This window comes from Neolamprologus multifasciatus, chromosome 16 (assembly GCF_963576455.1).
Source record: "Neolamprologus multifasciatus chromosome 16, fNeoMul1.2, whole genome shotgun sequence".
Classification (NCBI taxonomy): Eukaryota; Metazoa; Chordata; class Actinopteri; order Cichliformes; family Cichlidae; genus Neolamprologus; species Neolamprologus multifasciatus.
Window position 1 is genome coordinate 15,113,988 of NC_140454.1, and position 20,610 is coordinate 15,134,597.

At 39.0% G+C, this 20,610-nt stretch overlaps 2 protein-coding genes across 2 annotated transcripts in view; one reads left to right on the forward strand and one right to left on the reverse strand.

Moving 5' to 3' along the window:
- rpl24 (ribosomal protein L24) overlaps nucleotides 1-20,610 on the forward strand; it is an 86,459-nt gene that overhangs the window by 16,050 nt on the left and 49,799 nt on the right. The gene's annotated exons all lie outside the window — the stretch shown is intronic.
- mgat4a (alpha-1,3-mannosyl-glycoprotein 4-beta-N-acetylglucosaminyltransferase A) overlaps nucleotides 1-20,610 on the reverse strand; it is a 30,487-nt gene that overhangs the window by 6,848 nt on the left and 3,029 nt on the right. Inside the window, exons 2-6 of the mRNA XM_085136414.1 lie at nucleotides 7,870-8,037; nucleotides 6,446-6,586; nucleotides 882-1,015; nucleotides 718-764; nucleotides 464-577 (exon numbers count right to left, since the gene is read on the reverse strand). Coding sequence (XP_084992540.1) covers nucleotides 464-577; nucleotides 718-764; nucleotides 882-1,015; nucleotides 6,446-6,586; nucleotides 7,870-8,037 — 604 coding nt within the window. The remainder of the gene's footprint in view (nucleotides 1-463; nucleotides 578-717; nucleotides 765-881; nucleotides 1,016-6,445; nucleotides 6,587-7,869; nucleotides 8,038-20,610) is intronic.

Here is a 20,610-nt window from a genome sequence, read left to right on the forward strand (position 1 = left end):
CACAAGCATCAGTGCTAACAAACACCCACAAATGAACATAACACACAGTCCTATTATTCGAGTGTGTATTGTAAGTCTTCACAAGTGTTGGCTCAAACTGCACCATGAACAGATTTTTAATGAAGCCAGTTGTTAGCCTACTACAAAGCGAAGATAAGTAGGGAGGATAACAAGAGCTGAACACTACAGAGAGACAGAGGCAGAGGGTGCTGCTGCTGATGACCTTGATCTGACTTTGAGAAATGTCTGTGGAATACTAAGTACCTACGCAACCTACCTAAAAGCTCTCGCCTGCTCTCTCCCCTCCTACTTTCCCCTGACTCATCCTTTATAGTTTTCTGCAATCCTCATCACAGCTCTGCCCTATTTCATTCATTCCCAGGGCTGATTTCTCCACCGTTTCCATAATAATTTCCATCACATTTTTTGCCCTCGTTCAGTGTCACAGCTCTGACTTCCATACCTGACTCTCTCTTTGGAGTCTCCAAAAGTCTCTTTGAGGTTGTTGAGATCGGGGTAATAGGAAGCTGGTGGGGAGATCACCTCCAGCAAGCCTGAGCTCAGCTCTGTAGAAAACCTGGGGAATGAAGTCCATTTGTGACATCAAATATGGGACACACACACACGCATTTACAGTCTTTTCAGTCCTTAACAATAGTTATACTTTTTTGTTTATACCCATCAAAAAAAAAAAAAAAAGCAGAAAAATATACTCACTCTTTCTCCAAGCCAGCAACCACGCTGTGAACGTATTCCAGGTCAGTCTGGATCGATCATAGCATAAAGGACATATCAGACACAGAGACCTTTTAGAATCATTTTTCTTTCACTGTGCAGAACACGGTGCTATGACTCATGGTTTATAAATGCGAAAATCTCACCTCCCCAACAAAGACTATAATGACACAGTCGAGTTTTTCCTCCGGTGACAGCTTGTCTATTAGCGAGCGCAGCGTCTCTGACAAATAAGACTTCACCTTCCGCTTCACGGTGGGGATCCCCATCACCATGGTAACTAGGAGGAAGACAGAGAGAGGTGAGAAACAAGAAGAGTCCAGGGCTGCAGAGGTGGCGGTTTAATCAAGTGGACCCAAAACCAAATAAAGTTTGCTGTTAGACAACAGGCCAACACTGGCCTGAAGCCACATGAACAGCACTTCATGCCCACAATGACAGATGTCAGTGGGAAGGATGACTGATGAAGACGGCTTGTAATGCATCTGCAATACCATGCTTTGTGTTCTTAACGAAATGTTCTCTTTAATCAACACTAACTCAAAGGCAAAGGGTCCCCAAATTACTGTGTGAAGGCAAAAACTAGTGGACTTTAGACATAGGTTAAAATAATATATAAACTTCTATTATGTGGCATTAATTTCAACATTGGATCTGTAGAACATTCTTAAAGTTAAAATAATAATCATTAAAAAAAAGTAAGGCAGGGCAAAGCCAAGAGAAATAAGGAAACAAAGCCACAAAGTAGAGCTGATGATTTAATCATATACTTTTATAACTTCATATTTTCTAAGGTTTTGCTTTATATGAATAATCTAAAAGTTATAGTTATGGTAATATAAAAACAAAATTTCACATTTTGATAAGCTGGTAAACCCAGTCTGTTAATGTATGGCAGCCAACCTAAACTGTCATCAGTTAATTTACTACATATGCTGGGAGAAGATTAAAAACAAACAAAGAAACAAACACCAGTCACAAATTATGAAGCTAAGTAAGCCCTCAATCAGAAGGAGACGTGACATCCACAATAGAAATGACATCAACTAACATTACATTTAGCTGTTCAACATTAATTAGATCGTTAAAACATTTATTAACATTTGTTATCAATATCTTAACAATATTAAGATCATTAGGAAATTTAATTGTATGACCTCTTTATGGCTGATATTGCACAGGGTTATTTTTTTATTATCGAGATATTTGCCTATATCTACACCAGACTGAAAGCAGTTTATTTACTTTGAAGGACACAAGAATCACCTTTTCTGGAGAACATGATAATGAGAAAATGAGTGAGCTGAAAGTGGTACAGCAGCCCACACTGGTGTGAAAGTAATCAGGCTGGTTATCTGACACATAATTTGTGTTTTTCCTGCTTCCTGCTGAAGAAAATTGGTGAAGACAGCAGCACGAAAATGGCTATTCATCTGTATGCCCCCTTTTTTTTATGTTGAGCTTTCTATGTCTATATTGCATATGTTGTATTTAAATCTCAGATTCATACATAAGGAGGTTTGGGGCATTTTACATAAGATGTACAACGATGTCCAAGAGGAAAACATCCCAGAGCTCTCTGGGAGCTCCCAGAGAGCTACAGTGCTCATGAAAGTTACAAGAGATCTCTTAGAAAAAATTATGACTGAAGTGCACGTCATGTTGTGTGTATGAACCTGTGTGTATGCAGGGGTGTATTTGTAGGGAGCACCACGCTAACTGAGCCAATGTGGGGACACGAGGGGCTACAACAAAAGCATAAAACAAACTTGAGGTGTGGATAAGTGAGGAGCAGAGTGAGACTGCTCCAGAGCGTGGAGAATCTGTCCCAGTTCTGCTTTGTGTTTTTCACATGGAGCTCCATGTCATATAGCGACACCCACCACCACTACCAAGAAAGTAGGTCGAGGATGAAAGGAGAATGTGGGAGGAAGGAAAAGAGACAGAGAGTGGCAGAATAAGAGAGGATGGCAGACAGTGAATGAGTGATAATGCATGCGAGTGCAGCACGAACAGGCCCGACTCCAGCATCGCCCCTCCCCATGTCCCTTGATCAGCTCGCCCGCATCATTCTGGCACCCTTTCATCTCCTTCATGGAAAAAAAGCATTTCTGTCTGCTTCTGGCACAGCAGTGAAAGGACCGCGTATGACACAGCATGCATATAAGAAAAGCAGGTCTTCAACTATATCTACAAATAAGGCATTATTTGTTCCATTACTCTCCAAGTCTGGGACAAAAGGTATATGTACACGTATATCCATATTTTATTGGACAAATGCACAATTTTTCTACTTTTGCCTTTGTTCATTGTCATAGTCATGTCACTTTAAAGTCAACCAATCAATATGTGACAAAGTGAAGCCTTCAAGCTTTAATTCAAGGAACTTCCCAAAATGTTTAATTGACCTATTCAGGGATTTTCAGTCATTTTCCCTCTTTTTTTCTTCTTTTTTTATTTAGAGGATACATATAGAATACAAATATAATAATAAATAAGTCTAGAATCCATGGACATCACCAAGTGCTCTGTTTCCTCGCTTAAGATCCTCTGCCAGGCCTTTACTGCAGCCAGCTTTTATTGGTGCTTGTTTACAGGTCTTTATTGCTTCAGTAACTAAAAAGCATGTCATACTGGGTTTGAGATAAGATGACGGACTTGGGAACGGAAACTCTTGGGTTGGTTTTGTAGTATGCACTGGGTCATTATCCATTTACTGAGAAGCGCCTTCCAATCACTTTTCTAACATTTGAAAGAACCTGTGCAGACAGGATAGCCCTGTATACTTCACAATTCATCCTGCTGCTTCTATTGGCATGATCAGTAAACACCAATGGCACGGTTTCGGGGCCAGCCATGCATGTCTATGCCATAGCATTGTCTCCACTAAGCCTGACAGATGAAAACAAAAAAAAAAAAGCTTTTTAAACACTTGCCTTGGGTTAAAATCTGCACACGCCCTGAACTGTCTTTTTTTCCATCGGCTAATTTAGATAATGCTTCAAAATAACTGCCTGCAGACGTTCCAAGTGACAGGATGTGCTCTTTAGAAGGACTTTGGCTGAACCCCAGTCCTTGGTGTGAAAGTGGATATGACTGAAGCAGATATGACAGGATGTTAAAAATCTTTAGAGCTAACACGAAATTAATTGGTTTTGTGTTGTTAAATGAAATGGTAATAAAATAGCAAATGGCCTGTATTTTGTATAGCGCTTTACTAGCCCGAAGGACCCCAAAGCGCTTTACACATCCAGTCATCCACCCATTCACACACACATTCACACACTGGTGATGGCAAGCTACATTGTAGCTACAGCCACCCTGGGGCGCACTGACATAGGCTACCGGACACTGGCGTCACCGGGCCCTCTGACCACCACCAGTAGGCAACGGGTGAAGTGTCTTGCCCAAGGACACAACGACCGAGACTGTCCAAGCCGGGGCTCAAACTGGCAACCTTCCGATTACAAGGCGAACTGCCAACTCTTGAGCCACGATAATGAACTACGATCCCAGCTAAGATCCCACTGAACACAGAGTTGATATTTACCACCGCTTTACATGGTTTATATGAAAATGTGATCCAGGCAAAAGAGCAAAGAATAAAACATGCAAAGATGTGGTTTGTCTAGTATTGGTTCAGCATTTTGTTGACCCAATATAAAATGCACGCCTAGTTTACAGAGACAAGCAAGACAGCGTCAAACAGTATCGGAGAGATCTGTGAAGCAAGTTACGTTTAACCCTCGAGGTAATTTATTTTACTTTTTGTTTTTTCCAGTTGTGAGGAAGAAAACAACAGCGTGTGTGCTAAGAGAAACACATAACTTCCTATGATCAACAATCGAGCAGCAACAGAGATCACTGTAAGAAATTTCTCATTCTGGAAAAAAAGGATGAAAAGAGGTCTTCAAGTGTAGCCTGTGACATGTTAAATAGATGGTCAGCAGAAGCAAATACTAGTGTATAACTGATGTTGCTTAGCAACGGACAAAGCAGTCATTGTGTTACGGCACAAGATGACAAGCAGATGACTTGCTAAAGGGTACATATGTGTGTCCCGGCACGGCTCCTTTTACAGTAACACTCTTGTTGACTTTTGTCTGAAGGGATTTCAGGCAGGTCTCACTCCAATCATATAAGTCTCAGAGGTTCCCTCAACGGTTTCTTTCTCTCATCCTCATCTCTCATCCTCGCTCAGTGTCATGTCCTAATTTTCATAGCTATAATTATCCCAATGTCAGATATGCTTAGAGTAGCAAAGAAACAAGAGGAAGGGTTAAAAAAAAAAAAAAAAAAAGCTAAGATAGATTAAAAATAACAAACTAAGAAAAGAAGGGGCATTAAAGGCATTGTTGGTATCATGACACAAAACTTCTCAGCAGCCAGCCAAGTATGCCATATGACATGCATGGTTAGTGGAGGGGCAGAAAGCGTGTGTGGAGTCATTTGTCTCTGTGATCCACCAACCGCACAGATCAGCGACTACTTCCCAGCAGCAACACCTCCAGCTCATTTGTGCATTCCAGTGAAAACAACTGACAGCACTTTAGAGGGAAAAGTTGGTGACAGGATGACAGCAGGCAGCAACAAACTCAGCATTATCAGTGGGAAGGCTCATGTCTAAAAGAAAGCCAAAATGCAGGTAACATATACAATCTGTGAAACATCAGATGGAGTGGTAACAACCAAGAGATGGCAACATCAGAATTTGCACTTTTTTCTTTAATGTAGTACCTTATTATGTAACATGTGCTTTATTTGACCAGCACTTGGAATTTGAGAGTCACCTTCTCACCAGCCAAAGGACGCAGATTAAAACAGCTTTAAACTTTTCTCCTGTAGCCTTAGCATCAAGGAACATATGGCTTTAGTTTTAATGTACTATTAGCATTCCATCAGCTTTGTGCTTATGAGCCGCCATACCTTCCACTACTTAACCACTGACCTGTAAATAAGCAGGCTGCCAGAGAGAAGTAAACTATTTCTCCGAGTTGTCCCCGTTTTGTTTTCCCTTAAAATGTCTTAAATCTAAATTTGTCCAGCCATTAACTGCAATGTGAAAACATCATTTGAACTGTTTGGCACTCAGGCCAACTATCACACTTACAAAGCCAAAGTAAAAAGATAAGTGAAAGTAAAAAAGTAACAACAATTCTCCAGTTCCTACTCATCAGGATGTACTCATCCGCCTTGTACACACACAGACACACACAGGGGCAGGGCTGATACACACAGGCATGTTTATTGATTACTATCATCACACTGTTCTAAAGCTCTTTCATAAGAACCCAGAATGTATGTAATAAAGTAGCTCAGGTGGCTTATACAAGTAAACAGGAAAAACATGTAAGCAAGTGAAGAAATAAGTCAGAGGAACAAAGGAGGGTAATGTGAAAGTGAAATTATTTGAATCTAAACGGTCAGACTACAAAAAAAAATCAAACACGGACTACAATTATCTCCAACTGTGCAAATACTGTTTTGCATAGCTCAGTCCAGATGGGTACTTGTTGTGAACTCGTCAAAGAGTGAAAACTTGTTGAGACTTGATTTTCTCTCTGGTGTAATGAGGATCTCTGGAGGGTTTGCTGTGCTTATGCAGGATAAGCATGCAATGCACATTGCAGAGGAAAAACAAAACAAAACAGAAAGCCTTGTAAATTAGGAATGTTAAACTGAATCTGCAGTGTGGGTATACACTTCTCACCTCCAGTGCGGCCAAGACCAACCTGCACTGCGGGGTGCAGGCTGCCCTCATTGTTGAGGAGATGAGGCAGGTGGTGGTAGATATTTGGCACCTGAAGAGGTTTCCTGTTTGCTAACTCCTTCAGGAGTTTCTGTGTCTCATCTGAAAACAAGCACAGAGAAACACATTAAGTGAAGCGCTCTTCCTCATTTTTATGAAACATTTAAGAGACATGACCCAACTGTTTACACACAGATCATGTAACAATGATATTCTTGATGGGAGATGGGAGTATGTCATCCCTTATTTTGATCATCTTCGATAGCATATCTCTGCCATTACAATCACTTTAATGACTGAAAAAAAGCAACAGAAGCATCATCTCTTCAGAATAAATTACTTTGATGTGGATTACTGACAAAGCTGCAAATTCTCCAAATATTGCCATCTTTAAATCTAGGTTAAAGACCTACTTGTATTTTATGGCATTCTTGGGTTCATAATCTGTTGACCATGTTGTTTTATTTTGTATTTAAGCCATGTTTTTCTTTTGTAATCTTGTACGTTATTCACTTTTTATTCTTTTGTACAGCACCTTTGGACAGATTTTTTTCCATGTATAAATGTGTTTCAAAAACAAATTTCCCTTACTTATTTAACTAAATAAAATAAGCAACATGATTGGATCTCTCTGTCTGACTGCTGTCTTTCACCCACCTAGATTTTAAACCCACCTGGTGGTTTTGAGAGATGAGTCTGTCTATCTGAATTTGATCAAGGAAAATTTCACAAATGAAGTACGTCTTAGAAAAGGTACAGCCTGATCACAGAATATTTCACATGTTGTACTCAGTTTCTATTTTAAGTCTGACATTACTTTAGTCTAACAGCTTTCTATCAGTGAGGAAATTAAATTTCCACTAACTTATGACAGGAAACCAACACATGCCCATGAATCTAAAGTCACTTGGGGTCAAAACTGATGCTAAGCCACTCCAACAAGCTGGTTTTGCTTGGGCGTGAAGTGGCACTAACGTAAAAATTCAATATGTTCCCCATTTTTGTTCAGTTGCCAGAACAACACCAACCTGCTTAACACTAGTGGTGCTCAAGAAGAGCAGGAGTTTTAGGGTTTTTTATTTCTGGGTTGTTTTTTTTAGGAATCTAGCCTGAAGAGTGGAGACATTCAAAAGTCTAGAGCTAGACAAAGAAAGGTACTTTCCCACAGCACTGTCATAATAATCACACATAACATCTAAAAGGGCAGGATATTTTAAGCTTAACACGATAAGCAGAAGATGCAGAGCAGATAAAAGGTGACCTTTATTAAAATTTTCCAGACTTTACACACAAACACTTGTACATCTGTTGCACACAAATGACTGAAAGCTCAGCCGGATGTTGATGAGTAAAAATAGTTACTTCTGTTTGCACGTTTCTTTTACCTGAGAAGTTTGTGAGGGCATCTTTGCTGCTGTTAGTTTCAGCAATGGCGCGTCTGAACTGCTCGAGAATGTTGTTGAGCTCCGACGAACGCTGCAGTGTCCTGTGCTCTGCCACACGAAGGCGCTCTTTCAAAGCGTGGAACTCCCGTTGGTACGCTATCAGCTTCTCTACATGAAGGGAAAAAAATTAGGAGACATTAGCAAGTGAGAATATACAGAAATGTAATGAATTTTTCACTGAATTAATCATTATTCCTCAAGGCTGATATCTGTTACTTTACATGACGTGGGATTTTAAATTAGGCTTATCGTAAATATTAACAGCACATTAACCTGAGGTTAATGTACAACTTTTAAAGGTAATGAAGATGGGGATCGAAAACCGGTTCTTGAAGAGAACACAACTTCCACTCTTTGAAAGCATCTGCACAGACAACATGCTAATGCTAAGCTAGGCAAGAACCTGCACTGATGTTAAAAATGAGTAAATGCCAACCCCAGGCATCTATTCCTATACCAAGGAGGTAAGCTTGTTAATAATAACTGAAAATATGTGCATAATTACAGACATAAAACCTTTAAATTGACCAGCAAAGACAGATCTAATCTGATCATTTTCTGAATTGGTTTACCAAACAGGTTTAGAGGTCAGTGCATGTTTAAGTTTCAAGAGGAAGGAAAAACCACCACAAAAAATAAATAAATAAATAAATAAAAACAAGAGCAAAAACAAAATCAGGAAGAAAATCGCTTGCTCCGATGGTGCAAGGACCTAAAGAACTTGCAAAAGAACCCAGCTTTCAAATCTGTGACCAACACATGATCACGCCATTACTGGAAATACCCCCATGCTTACTCATGAAGTTTAGAAGTAATTTACTGCGAAAAGCTGAACAGAACTGTCTTTCTAATCATTCATCATGGGGCAGACTTTGAGTAATGTGTGTAGGAGTTTGAAAGAAGAAGCTGGAAAGAAAAAGGGAACAGCTGTCTGTAAGAAACATTCTTGATACAACACCGACAAAGCCTCAGAGTTTTAACCAGAATCTGTGTTCATGTGATCCATACCTCTGGTAAATTTCAGATTTACAAAGACATTTTACAGATGACGTATGTATGACATGATGTAATGCAGATTGACAGGTAACGCTCTTGGACTGTTGTGGTGATGACCCCTTGCATTAGCAGGAAACAGTCAGGACCTGTGTCTGAAAATCAAATTCTGGTTGACTGTCAGCAGGACAGTCTGTATTTCGAGGTTTACTGTTTTTACATTATATTTTATGGGGACTGTTCTGGTTTAGATAACATTGCCATCTGCTTTTTTAGAACTAACAAAGGATTTGCATCAACATCTCTGAAAGTGATCGATCAGATCCCTTCTTGAGCCGCCCACAAACAGCACACAACAGTTCATTTGCTTTCAGAAAACAAATGAAGTTGAGTGGTGTGTAGGAAGACTTCCAAGTCCACCGCAAACTGCACTGAGACCACATTATACAGAAGTCACAGTGCAAAGCTTACTCTGCACCAGCTTGACTTTCAGGTTTCTCTCTAGCTCAAATGCCTCCTATTGTGCAATCAGACTAAAGCACAGAGTTAACCAAGTTAGTCAGTCTGCGAACACCCTTAGTTGTCTGTTGGTTGGTTAAAATCTACATTTATGCCAATCCTATAGCAAGTCCTATAGCTGGTATAAGCAGCAGTAAAGACTTTACTTTGTTTCAAAATTTATAAGATTACAGAGAGGCTACAAAGAAAATATCTGGCGTGTGTGTGTACCGGTTTTTCCTTTCCTGGTGGGGACCAACAATCTGAAATTGAGTATATTTGTGCCTCATGGCGACCAAAATCCAGGTCCCCACAAGTTTGAAAGCATTTTTCAGACTCAAAATGTGGTTTTGGTGTCAGGGTTACCTTTGGGTTATGGTTTAGGCATTCATTTTTGATGGTTAGGGTAAGAGGCTAGGGAAAGAATTATGTCAAAGGACAGCAACACCCAACATGTTTGTTTGTGCGTGCGTGCGTGCGTGCGTGCGTGCGTCGGCTAGTCTCTGATCTTCTTCTTCTCATAGGTTTAGCGTGCCCTTTCAACAAAAAAGAAAACCCCTGCCTTTATCTTTCCCTTTCTATCGCTCTCTCTCACTGAGCTATTGTCCATCCACTCTGGCCTGGCTACTCTGTTGCACAGAACCATGTTGTTCCTCCTGAATGTTGATCTCTAAGACACACAGACAGATGCTGTCATTTGGTCCAATACTCCTGAATAGGGCAGCTTCAAACTAAAACAAGACTTTCATCTTCACATCAGTTCTTTGACTGGAGGACTCCAGGTCTGCTGAGGTGAAACCACACCTGTAATCCCACAGTGCAGACAAAAGATACACCAAATACCTCAGAAAGGGGGATAAGGTGTGGATAAGGTTTCTATTTAACTGGATTATTCATCCACAGATGTATTAGGTGGTAAAACTATGAGTCTTTTTTTATTTGGAAGTACATTACCTAGTAGGTAATGCATAAGTACGCCAGACAGTTTTCACACAAGCCTCTTGACATTTCATAACACATCTCATTACTGTTAAAGAAAATTTAGCCCCGACTTCAAAAATGTTGCCTGATCTATAGAAAGGACTTTAATTTTTTACTGGTCAAATGGTCTACAGGGTTAATGGTTGATATACTTCACAGCCATGCTACAGAGCCTTTGGATGAAGGAAGGGTGCACAAGATGCATTAAATAATTAGACCTACCTGGGGTCTGGAGTACAGCTATAAAATCTCATTATTCCTCTCTGCGCTCTAGCATCATGGGTAGTGGGGGTAGGGCTACGCTCTGCCTGAGAACTAAATAAGATCTCCTTTTTCTGTTTTCTTATTCCTGCCTCCTGTTTTGATACAATTTGTTTTCATATTTCAGTATCTTTTAATGGCCTTTCATTCTCTTATCCTTATCACCTCCTTCTCTCTCTATTTTCCGGTTCCCATATACGTTGCTCTCCTGTGAGATATCATCTTGATTTGTCATCCTGGATTCCTTTTCTTGGTTTATATTATTTATTAATGAGAAATGCTGGATGAATCATAGGTGTATGTAAATTTGGCAACTACTCTTTAAAACTAACTCAATCAAGCCCTCGCATTCACAGACAGACACACAAAAAGGACCCTGTGTTAAAATGAATTAAAAGAGAAAAGACAGTTCAGACTTCAAACTTCATGCCAAAACTGACAGCACTGCAAATTTCTACAGCCATGCTCTGTGATGAGTTGTCCTCTTAAGCCCCAAGGGTCTATCTACTGGAAAATGATATGCATAAAATTGAGTATTTTTCAGCAATTACAAAGTGTGTAAACCATCTTGGTATCAAAAGTAAAGCTAACACTTGTGAGACTTGATAAGAGGTGTAAGCTTCACAGCAGGTGCCATTGTGTTAAAGTAACACAAAGTAAACTCAAGAAAACTACAAATAAACACATGGGCATTTACTGTGGAAAGACTGATGCTGCTGAAATGAAACAGAGCAAAATTACAGAGGTTTTAATAATGTAGCTAGGCATTTTGCAATTTAACACCACCTGTGAAAGCTGAACTTTCTTAGGTAACAGAAAATAGCCTCTCTTTTTGGAGGCCAACACTACACACAACAGTAGTCTAGTGAGTGATGCTTCAAGTACGTAAACAAGCAAATAAGGCAAAAATAATAATAATTTTGAGGCTGGAAAGAATTCATGTTACGCTTTTTCAAATGTGAAGAGTTGGTCTCTTTTTGCTGTTGGTTCAGTGTGTTTTGGTTGGAGCGTGATGAAACCTCAGAGAGCAGCGGCATCGTTTGTCTGCGTGCATGCTGTTGAGCGAACAGGGGAATCGGCGCTTTGTGTTTACACCCATTTGTGGAATTTGTTTACCTGCTACTTTAATTATTTGTTTATTTAGCTGTGTTTGGTGGACATAGAAATGGTTTTTGTGAGCTTTAAGCTGAAATTTTGACAACTATATTTAACCTCCTAAGACCCGAACTCTTCCACGGCATGCGTTTTTAATTTCTCTTTGATATTTGGGCTGATTCGGACCTGATAAATGTGAAAACAAAGAATTACCAGATTTTTTTTTTACCTAATTTTTGTTTCTAAGAAAAATGAGAGCCACATATGAGGATATTCGTTTAAAATTTCGATAGAACAGTAGCACTATAATGTCCTCGTAAGTGGATATCAGGCCCTTGTAGAGCAAAATTGAGTATTTTGGTCTAAATAACCCAAAATGTGATGTCCACATATGTGGACGCCAGGTCCTAGAAGGTTAAATAACATCCCGTTAAACCACATGGGGTTTAAGAAGTTAAGTAAAGAAAATGTCAAGCAGCAAAAATGTTAAACCTTTTTAACCAAGAAAGGGGAACATACTGTTGGTTCTGTAGGAATAACTACAGTTTAATGAAGGAATATCAGTAGTTACATCAAGGTTGCAGTTCATTATATTTCTTTTTAAAAAACTCAAAACTCTCTTTTGGAAACAATGTTTAGCAGTACTTAGCAAGTCACAGTCATGACATGATAATTGTTGAAATTATTGTGACAGTGCTGGTACTTATCTTGACATCAGTAATTTAAGCATCTGACTAAATTCATGAAGAAGAGAGAGAACTCTTGCACATATCAGTTTAAGTGAGGGCAAGAATGATCTTAGTGCTAAGAAACACTTCTCAAAAACCCATCCCTGATCTCACTGCAGTGTTAAAGAGTTTTATCAGCCTGTCTATTAGCTCATCAAAAGCCCTCACAGTGATGCTGTCCTTGACCTGATTTTCCCTTGCTGATGTATGCTGCCAACAGCGAATTCAGGAGTGCTGATGAGGAGACTGTCCAGTTTATGTCCACACCAGTACGAGAACTGCAGTGCATTATATGTAGATGCACCTGTTAAAGCATATTTTTACTGTGAAAGGCACAGCAGCCCAGTTCAGCACTTAATAACAGCAATCATGTATAAATGAATAATCAAGAAATCCATACACAGGATAAACTCTGTGCTGATAAAAGGAGCTTTTGAAACTGTGGAAACTGACTCCGCGAAATACTGAAAGGTTTGTCGTGAATCGTTCTGCTCAAAATACAAGCTCAGCTAGAGGATGATTCTACACCAGCTGTTAAGAGGAAATTGTGTTTAAAGGGTAATTTAACACAGTTACACATGTGTGTGCAACCCCCACACACACATATCACAATATCCCACTATAGTAATGGTTTTGATTTATTTTCTGCAGTCTAGAGATATAACCCTTTCCAGTGAAATGGAAAAAAAAATCTGGTTGTGGAGCAAAAGTACAAAAGCAGCTTCCCTGCTACTAATGTTCAAAACGAAACAATTTTTATATACAAAATCACAACCTTTACCCGACACATCAGTACCTGAGATTGGATAACACTAACAGCTCCCTAGCACAAAGACTGTGATGACAGATTGTGTCGAGGTACAAATAGCACAATATAGCACATGCATCTAACAATAGTTAGATGCATGTATTGCTAGCAAGTAGACGAAATGGGCTGCCTTCAACATGCTCTATCTAGTCACCTTCCTGGTCTAAACATGGAGTGCTGCCAGTATTGTGAACATGTCTGGCCTTGTCCAAAGTTGTTAAAACGGATCCATCTATCAACCGTTTTCATTGGAACTGCTTCCTACAAAACAAAAATTCTCTTGAAAGTATAACCCTTATGAAGTTACATGCAATACAAAATGCTGAATAACCAGTATAGCATTAGTATACAAGTGCCCTACCAACCACAGAGCAGCATACAATTATAGGCAATCCGTATATGCCACAAAACCAAGGGCAGCATCCCACAGGCCATTCAGTCTCTACACAGTTGCTAATTTACCTTAAAAGCACTTTAGCTTTCATTCATATTTTGCTATACAACCAACAACCATAACAAACTGAAGAGTCTTTAAACTTGTTTAGTTTGGGAAAAGCATGTCTACTTGCATTATGCATGTATGAAGCCCCTGCAGTGGTGCACCTGTCAGCCATGTGGTTCTATACTGCAGCTGCTGTGTGCAAGACAAAGGACTTAGCCAGATCTGAACAGTGATGTGGTGGGAATTTATTACTTTTTATTCAACTTCAAATTATCCCTAAAATTTAAACTGTCAACACCCGTTTTATCCAATAAGATAACATTAGCCCACTTAAGTTGTTCATAAATTATGAAGTTGTAGTGGAAAACTAAACTGTCAAGCACGACAAACATTGTCACTAAAACCTGGCATAATTGTTGCCATCAGTAACTGAATATGGTCAAATTGTAAATTACATGCAGTCTATGTCTGATAATACAGCAGTGTGATAAATCGTCAAAGCAAACTTAACGGCTCTCCTTCTACATGACAAATACGCATGTCAACAGGATCAAAAGATGATTTGTGTACAAACAAATGAATACCCAAATCAGTCACCTTACCTTACCTAGTTACCTGTCATGGTCCTGGGTCTGGTGACCCAGTGTTTTTGTGTTGATTATACATAGTTACTTACATAGTTACCTACATTAGGCTAAAACATAGCAGCATAAGATGCCTGGCATACTCTCTCAGGGGAGGGAACCTGACATCTGGTGATTTGCACAAGTTCAAGATATGAGCCACTGATGGCAAAGAATTTGCTCACGAGTGTGGGAAACAAGCCATGTACTAATACTAAAATGTTAGTTTGAGGACTTGGGGACAATACAGAAAGCACATTTTTAAACACTTAATACAGTAGTTCTGTCAATACCATTGAAATAAAGTTAAAACTCGACACTTAAATCTCATTTTGATGGCTTTAATTCAAATCCACTGAGGCAGATGCCATGAGAGGCAACATTACAAAATTTTGTGGCTTTGCTCAAACGTGATCTGACTGTTGGCACAACTTATGAGTATTTAGGTTTTGACCACATTCATATTAAGCATGATATGCGGGTTGCTGGTCTGCTCTGTTTTTATATATACACTAGGGCAAGCCTATTAAAATGGCGGCCCGCGGGCCAAATGCGGCCCAGAAGCAACCTGCGAGTGGCCCTGCCTGTGGTCCTGGCAGAAACATAGAGAAAACGCAAAAAAATAATTAATTAATTAATTTTTTAAAAAATTTAAAAATTCCTACAGCGTAGTGTAGACTGTGAATGCAACACTCCTAGTAGCCTAGCAATATTTAACCCACAATGCACCGTGATGTAAACATATTAAACAATCATCGTAATATATGATGCGACAACAGCATGTCTTTCTCACTCCAAAAGCGCAAAATTGACAATGAAAACTGTCGGTTTAACCCTGCCTGGACTGACAAATACTTATTCATTTTACCGAGTTTAATAATATTACAACCGGAGTTGTACTACCATGGTGAGGGTCCTGTACAGCCCAAGAGACAGCTGCAGCATCTTCCCTTCGTGTTTGTTTCTTGGCGAAGAAGAAAAGGCCTTTCACAGATTCTGAAACGGTGAAATACTGCATGCTGGCCGTGGTGGATGCGGTGAAAAGTGATGAAAAAATTAAAGTAAGTGTGACATCTGCTATTAAAAACGTACCCCTGTAGGACAGTTCAAATATTAGTAGAGTTGAAGTTCTGGCGTCAGACGAGTTTGAAATGCTGTTAGATGACCTGAAGAAAACTGATGTAATGTCTATAGCAGCAGATCACAGCTCACGGCTTACTACCGTTAGGGGGACACACAGCTGGTGAAATAATGTTTGAGAAGATTTAAGCTCTTTTTGAGGAAAATGGTCTGGATATGTGTGTCTGTATACTTGTGACGGATGGGGCTCCATCCATGGCAGGAAAAGTGAGTGGTCAGCGAAATATTTATTTTAATTTGAAAGGGAATTATCAAAATGTTTTTTGTTATTATTATTATTATTTCAAATGTGCAAAAAATAGTTTAGTTATAGCTCCCTTTTTTTTAAATGGACCTTTTGGTGTGCATTTGTGAGAGGTCACCAGATTTACAGGGGAAAAGGAATAAAAAAATTACTTGTTTTTCAATACAGTTGTGTGGGTTTGAAATTGATCATGATCTGCTGCTTACTGGCTTCAAAAAAAATAAAAATCTGGCCCAGATAAATTCCTCGGTTTGAAAATCTGGCCCAACTAACTTCGTAGTTGAATAGCCATGCACTAGGGTAATAACAGATCAAACAGGTGTTACTTTCAAGTGACACTAGTTAAAACGTCTTTGGGTTAAACAGTTTGTGCACATCCACACACACACACACAGCTACACAAAAAATACTTGGCACACAAACACAGAATTGTAATATAGATTTTTTCCAGTATTTTTCTGACAAGAACTGCAAGTCGAGCCTTGAGTAGGCAAGTGATACTACCTGAACAGTTTTCAAATGTTAGAAGACAAAAAGAAGGCACAGCTCTAATCCTTTTGGTGTGTGTGTTTTTTTTAATACCACAGCCCATTTCACCTCACTAAAATTAAGTATTAAAAGAAAAAAAAAAGTTGTAGGGAATTAGTATCTGAAAAAGCCAGACAAATGTTTGCCCCCTTGGCAACTTTCCCACCCATATTTTCAATTCTGCTTCCTCGCCCTGGCCTCATAGTTGCTCCTGACCTCCACCCACTATTCTCCCTCCATTGTGCTAAAAGTCACGACAAACTCTGGCAGCCAGTCGTTTCTCTTAATGGAAGATCGTGCTGTCTGACAGCGTTGAACTCAGAGCACAGCCTTACTCGGCTCACTTCCACTCCTCTGCCTCCTCTTGGCTGCTGTAAGGCCACGTTCAGCCAAGGCTAGCGCTCTTTTTTGGAAACTCCACTTTCAGAGTCATGTCCAATCAATTTTTTAATGATATCCATTGGGACTTGAAGCTTCAAGTCAATTAAAAGCTTTTTGGGGGGCTGAAAGAATATGTTGATATACAGATTAGTTGACTAACATAAAACACTCTATCTAATCAATTCATTTTCAAGCAAATGTTTACTGGAACCTCTTCTCAAATGTAATTAAGATTCAGTGCTACAGTCGACATAACAATAAACTGAACGAGCTTGGCACTGAAAAAGCTTTAGTCTGAAAACACCGCCTTTGGCAACGGTAAATGATAGTGGGTATTTTATATTATAATGCATCTGATAAAGTAGTCTGACCAGTAATCAGTGGACTACAGGGTGAAGTGGAAAGATATCAAGACGACTGTAGCAAACACTGCAGTCCTTTAAAATTACAACATTCAAAAGATCTTTTAAGTTTGAACATATTTTGTATTTTACTTCATCTAAAAATTAATCAATACAAATCAAAAAGCGAAGTAAAATTATTGATCTGGTTTGCCTGTGATAACGGATTCCAGTCATGCTTGTGAGGGTGAGCTCAACGCTTAAATTACAAAAGCTGAATGGCTCAACGTGTACAAAACACAACACGGCAAATTCAAGGGCAAGGAGGGAGCTTAGACGGAAAAATCTAACTGCCTCCTTCCTTTTAACAGCAAGCCTTCTCACATCATGAATATCGTTCGAGCAAATCAAAAACATATTTTTGAAAAACATGTACGTGTATGTTATAGTTAAGGACAATTGGGGATTTGCAATATCTAAAAAATAAAACGCTATGTACCTCAGAAATATAAAGGCCTGTTTTGTGATCTTGAAAGTTAGTTGTAGCCCCCCTCCCCCCCAAGAAACACTCAACTTTCCACAAAAAAAAGCATCTTACTGTTTCTCTGCTATGTCAGCACTATCTGCCTTTCTCTCCACAATAAGAGCCCACCTCAGGCTTTTCTATTCCCTCTTTTAAGATTTAGTCTTTATACTCTTCTTCCTTCCAGGCTACTTTTGTCTGGCAGACTGCCCTACCTCACAAAGTCCAAAAGCCAAAAAGCAAACACACACAATTGCACACACAGCCAGATATCACAAAGAAGAACCAAAATGTCCAAGCCGTATCTTCTCCCAATCAAACTAATAAACTACATTGCTAGCCCACCTTATAGAATCTGCCTGCTTTTTTCTCCTTTAGCACAAGCTATTTTTGTCCCATTGTGTTTGGACTGATGCAATGATGGAAGAAGTCATGCCTTTAAACAATGAGGAGGGGAGGGGAATGCACTCAGGGAAGGCAAGGAGGAAGTGACATTTCCAAAACTAAAGGGTGTTTTGTGCGTGACACTGAAGATTTAGCGAATCTGCTGAAACTATAAGCACAGAACTGGCACTATCCTAGTCTCAAAGTAACGGACTACGTCCTAAACAACTGTATCAAACACTGAGTGCTTTTAAAACATCTGCAACACATAATTTTTGTAGTTGCAACTGTGTAAAAGCAGCCAAGACACTCAACTTCCTTCAAAGAGAACAACACTGATCAGATGGTTCTGAAAGATGGCTTTTAAAGTTCCTCATGTGATGTCTTAACACAAGGAGACTGCTGTCACATACTATAAGAATGAATAATAGGAATGAAATGCAAGACAAAGTTATAAAGACTATAAAAACCACTTGTTTTTTTCCCTCCATAGATATTCCAAGCAGAATTAATTAAAACATTTACAGAGATCAGTAGGATTTTAATTTTCCTTTCTTCAAACAGTATTTAAAACTGCATTAAACTGTATAAACACCCTAAATGTAAAGTTTTTGAATACAAAGGCCCCTTGATTTGACTATGCCTGAAGGAAAAAAAAATACTAAATGGAAAAAAATGTTTAAAGCAACATGTGGGGGCAATCACAATGATGGTATCATATCTAAGGTTCATGACAAACAAGGTTGTTATTAATGTGTGTGAACTTTGCTATGGATGGAAAGGAAATGATATGTATTTGCAAAGCCCTACCCATTTATGATAACAAACGACAATGACATGCTGATTGTGAGGAAACACACAGAAATGTGGATACGCATTTCCTCTTTGACACAAAAAGAGAGGACCTCACCATACTGTTTGAGCAACTCAAAGCTCACCTATATTATTCGTCTTTATCTAGCTTGTTCTTGTTGTTTTGATCTACTTGAAATATAACCAAAGAGATAGTAGAGAGCAGCTTCTCACTAGGGAAAGAAGGAGACTGACAGAGAAGTACACATTCTGGAGAGTCATTCACCGTAGAGTGTTTGGACAGCTGACTGGCACAGTGCTCATTCACAGCAGTCAAGTGACCAGCAACAGAACAGGCTATCAGAAGCAAAGGTTAATGCAAAACAAAAAGAGGAAAAAAAAAACAAAACTGATAGGTAATCTTTCTACTCCAATAAAGAAATTGCTCTTTGAGCTACAAATATTTATCTATGCAACCCAGTCCACTGAAAAACACTTACTTAAAGAGGTTTTGAACATTTACATTTTACACTTTACAGAAGTGCCCACATTGGCCAGAGTTAAGAGTAAAAGCCATTTATTCCCACAGTAAGAAAATAATATATAAAATATATAAAAATATGATTAAAAAACAGAAAAGCAATCTGTGCTAAAGCATCACGTGTTAAGATAAGAAAAAGCACAGAGGCCATGAGCCAGTGAAACACAAGATAAAATACCTAAAGACACATGTAAAAGCCACACACTAATCAGGAGAATTAATACTATGAAATGCACTATAGGAACAGATCTGATAAATATTATACAGTTAGAAAAAGGCAGCCTGGGTGATTAGATCACTTTCTAAAAATAAAAAATCTAAGTGTACATGTAAGTGCTGTATAGCTTTTAATTACAATTTATTTTTATTAATTCTAACTAAATAGCTTTTATCTGTCCCACTCCCACAGTTTGGTGTTTTTAACAATAGATAGAACACGAGAGACAGATGCACACAAACAACAAAGTCATGGCTAATTTTCTTTAAAATATGCCTTTTTTCCCCCTATATCAGGATCATGTTATTGCGCTGTAGCTTAGCATATGCAGACATAAACAAAACTTCAACACAAAGACAGCATTTAGGAAAGGAATGCTCCAAATAATAAAAGCACAATCACATTAAAGAACAATTTGCCAACAAAGCATAAAGAAGAGCTTGTTTCATATACAAAACTGCAAGCAAACACACAAACCCCAGACCACCACAGCACAAATAAAGGTTAGAAACCAACATCCGTTTAGATGCATGTCTATTAGCTGGCAATCTTGTTTTTCCCAGCCTTTGTTGGCACATTCCTGGCATCTTCCTGCAACCATAGATGAGTGGACCTGTGTGACACTGTTGGTAGGATTGTATTTGACGCTGTGCATGAGAGGTCTTGCACATACACACTCATGCTCGTACATGTGACAAACAAAAACAGGGAGCCACTCAGAAGAAGAAGAAAAAAAGCACAGAGGTCAAATGCTCCACAGGGATCCTTTAAGCTCTAGCATGTTGAGATCTTTCAGCTCAAAGCATTTTTCTTTAAATAGCAGCATTACTGCATCCGTCTGTGTAGCCCTCATCTACAAAGATGTTTTCACACTAAGAAAGTCACAAGCGCTGTAATAAAACTGACAACAGCTGAGTTCAGGTCAGTTTCAGGATCCTAGTTTTGAGCATAGAGCTTTAACTGCCGCTACGAAGGCCGAGCTGAATACAATAAGTTAATGGTTTTTGTTTTAAGTGACACCAGTTCTTCTCCTTCTAGGACAAGATCAAATCTATGTTATAATAACTCCATACTGAGCAATGTTTGGATTTCATTACCACAAGACTAGGAAAAACAGAACTATCAGCTCAACTTGCCAGACAGGTTGCATTTTCATATCTG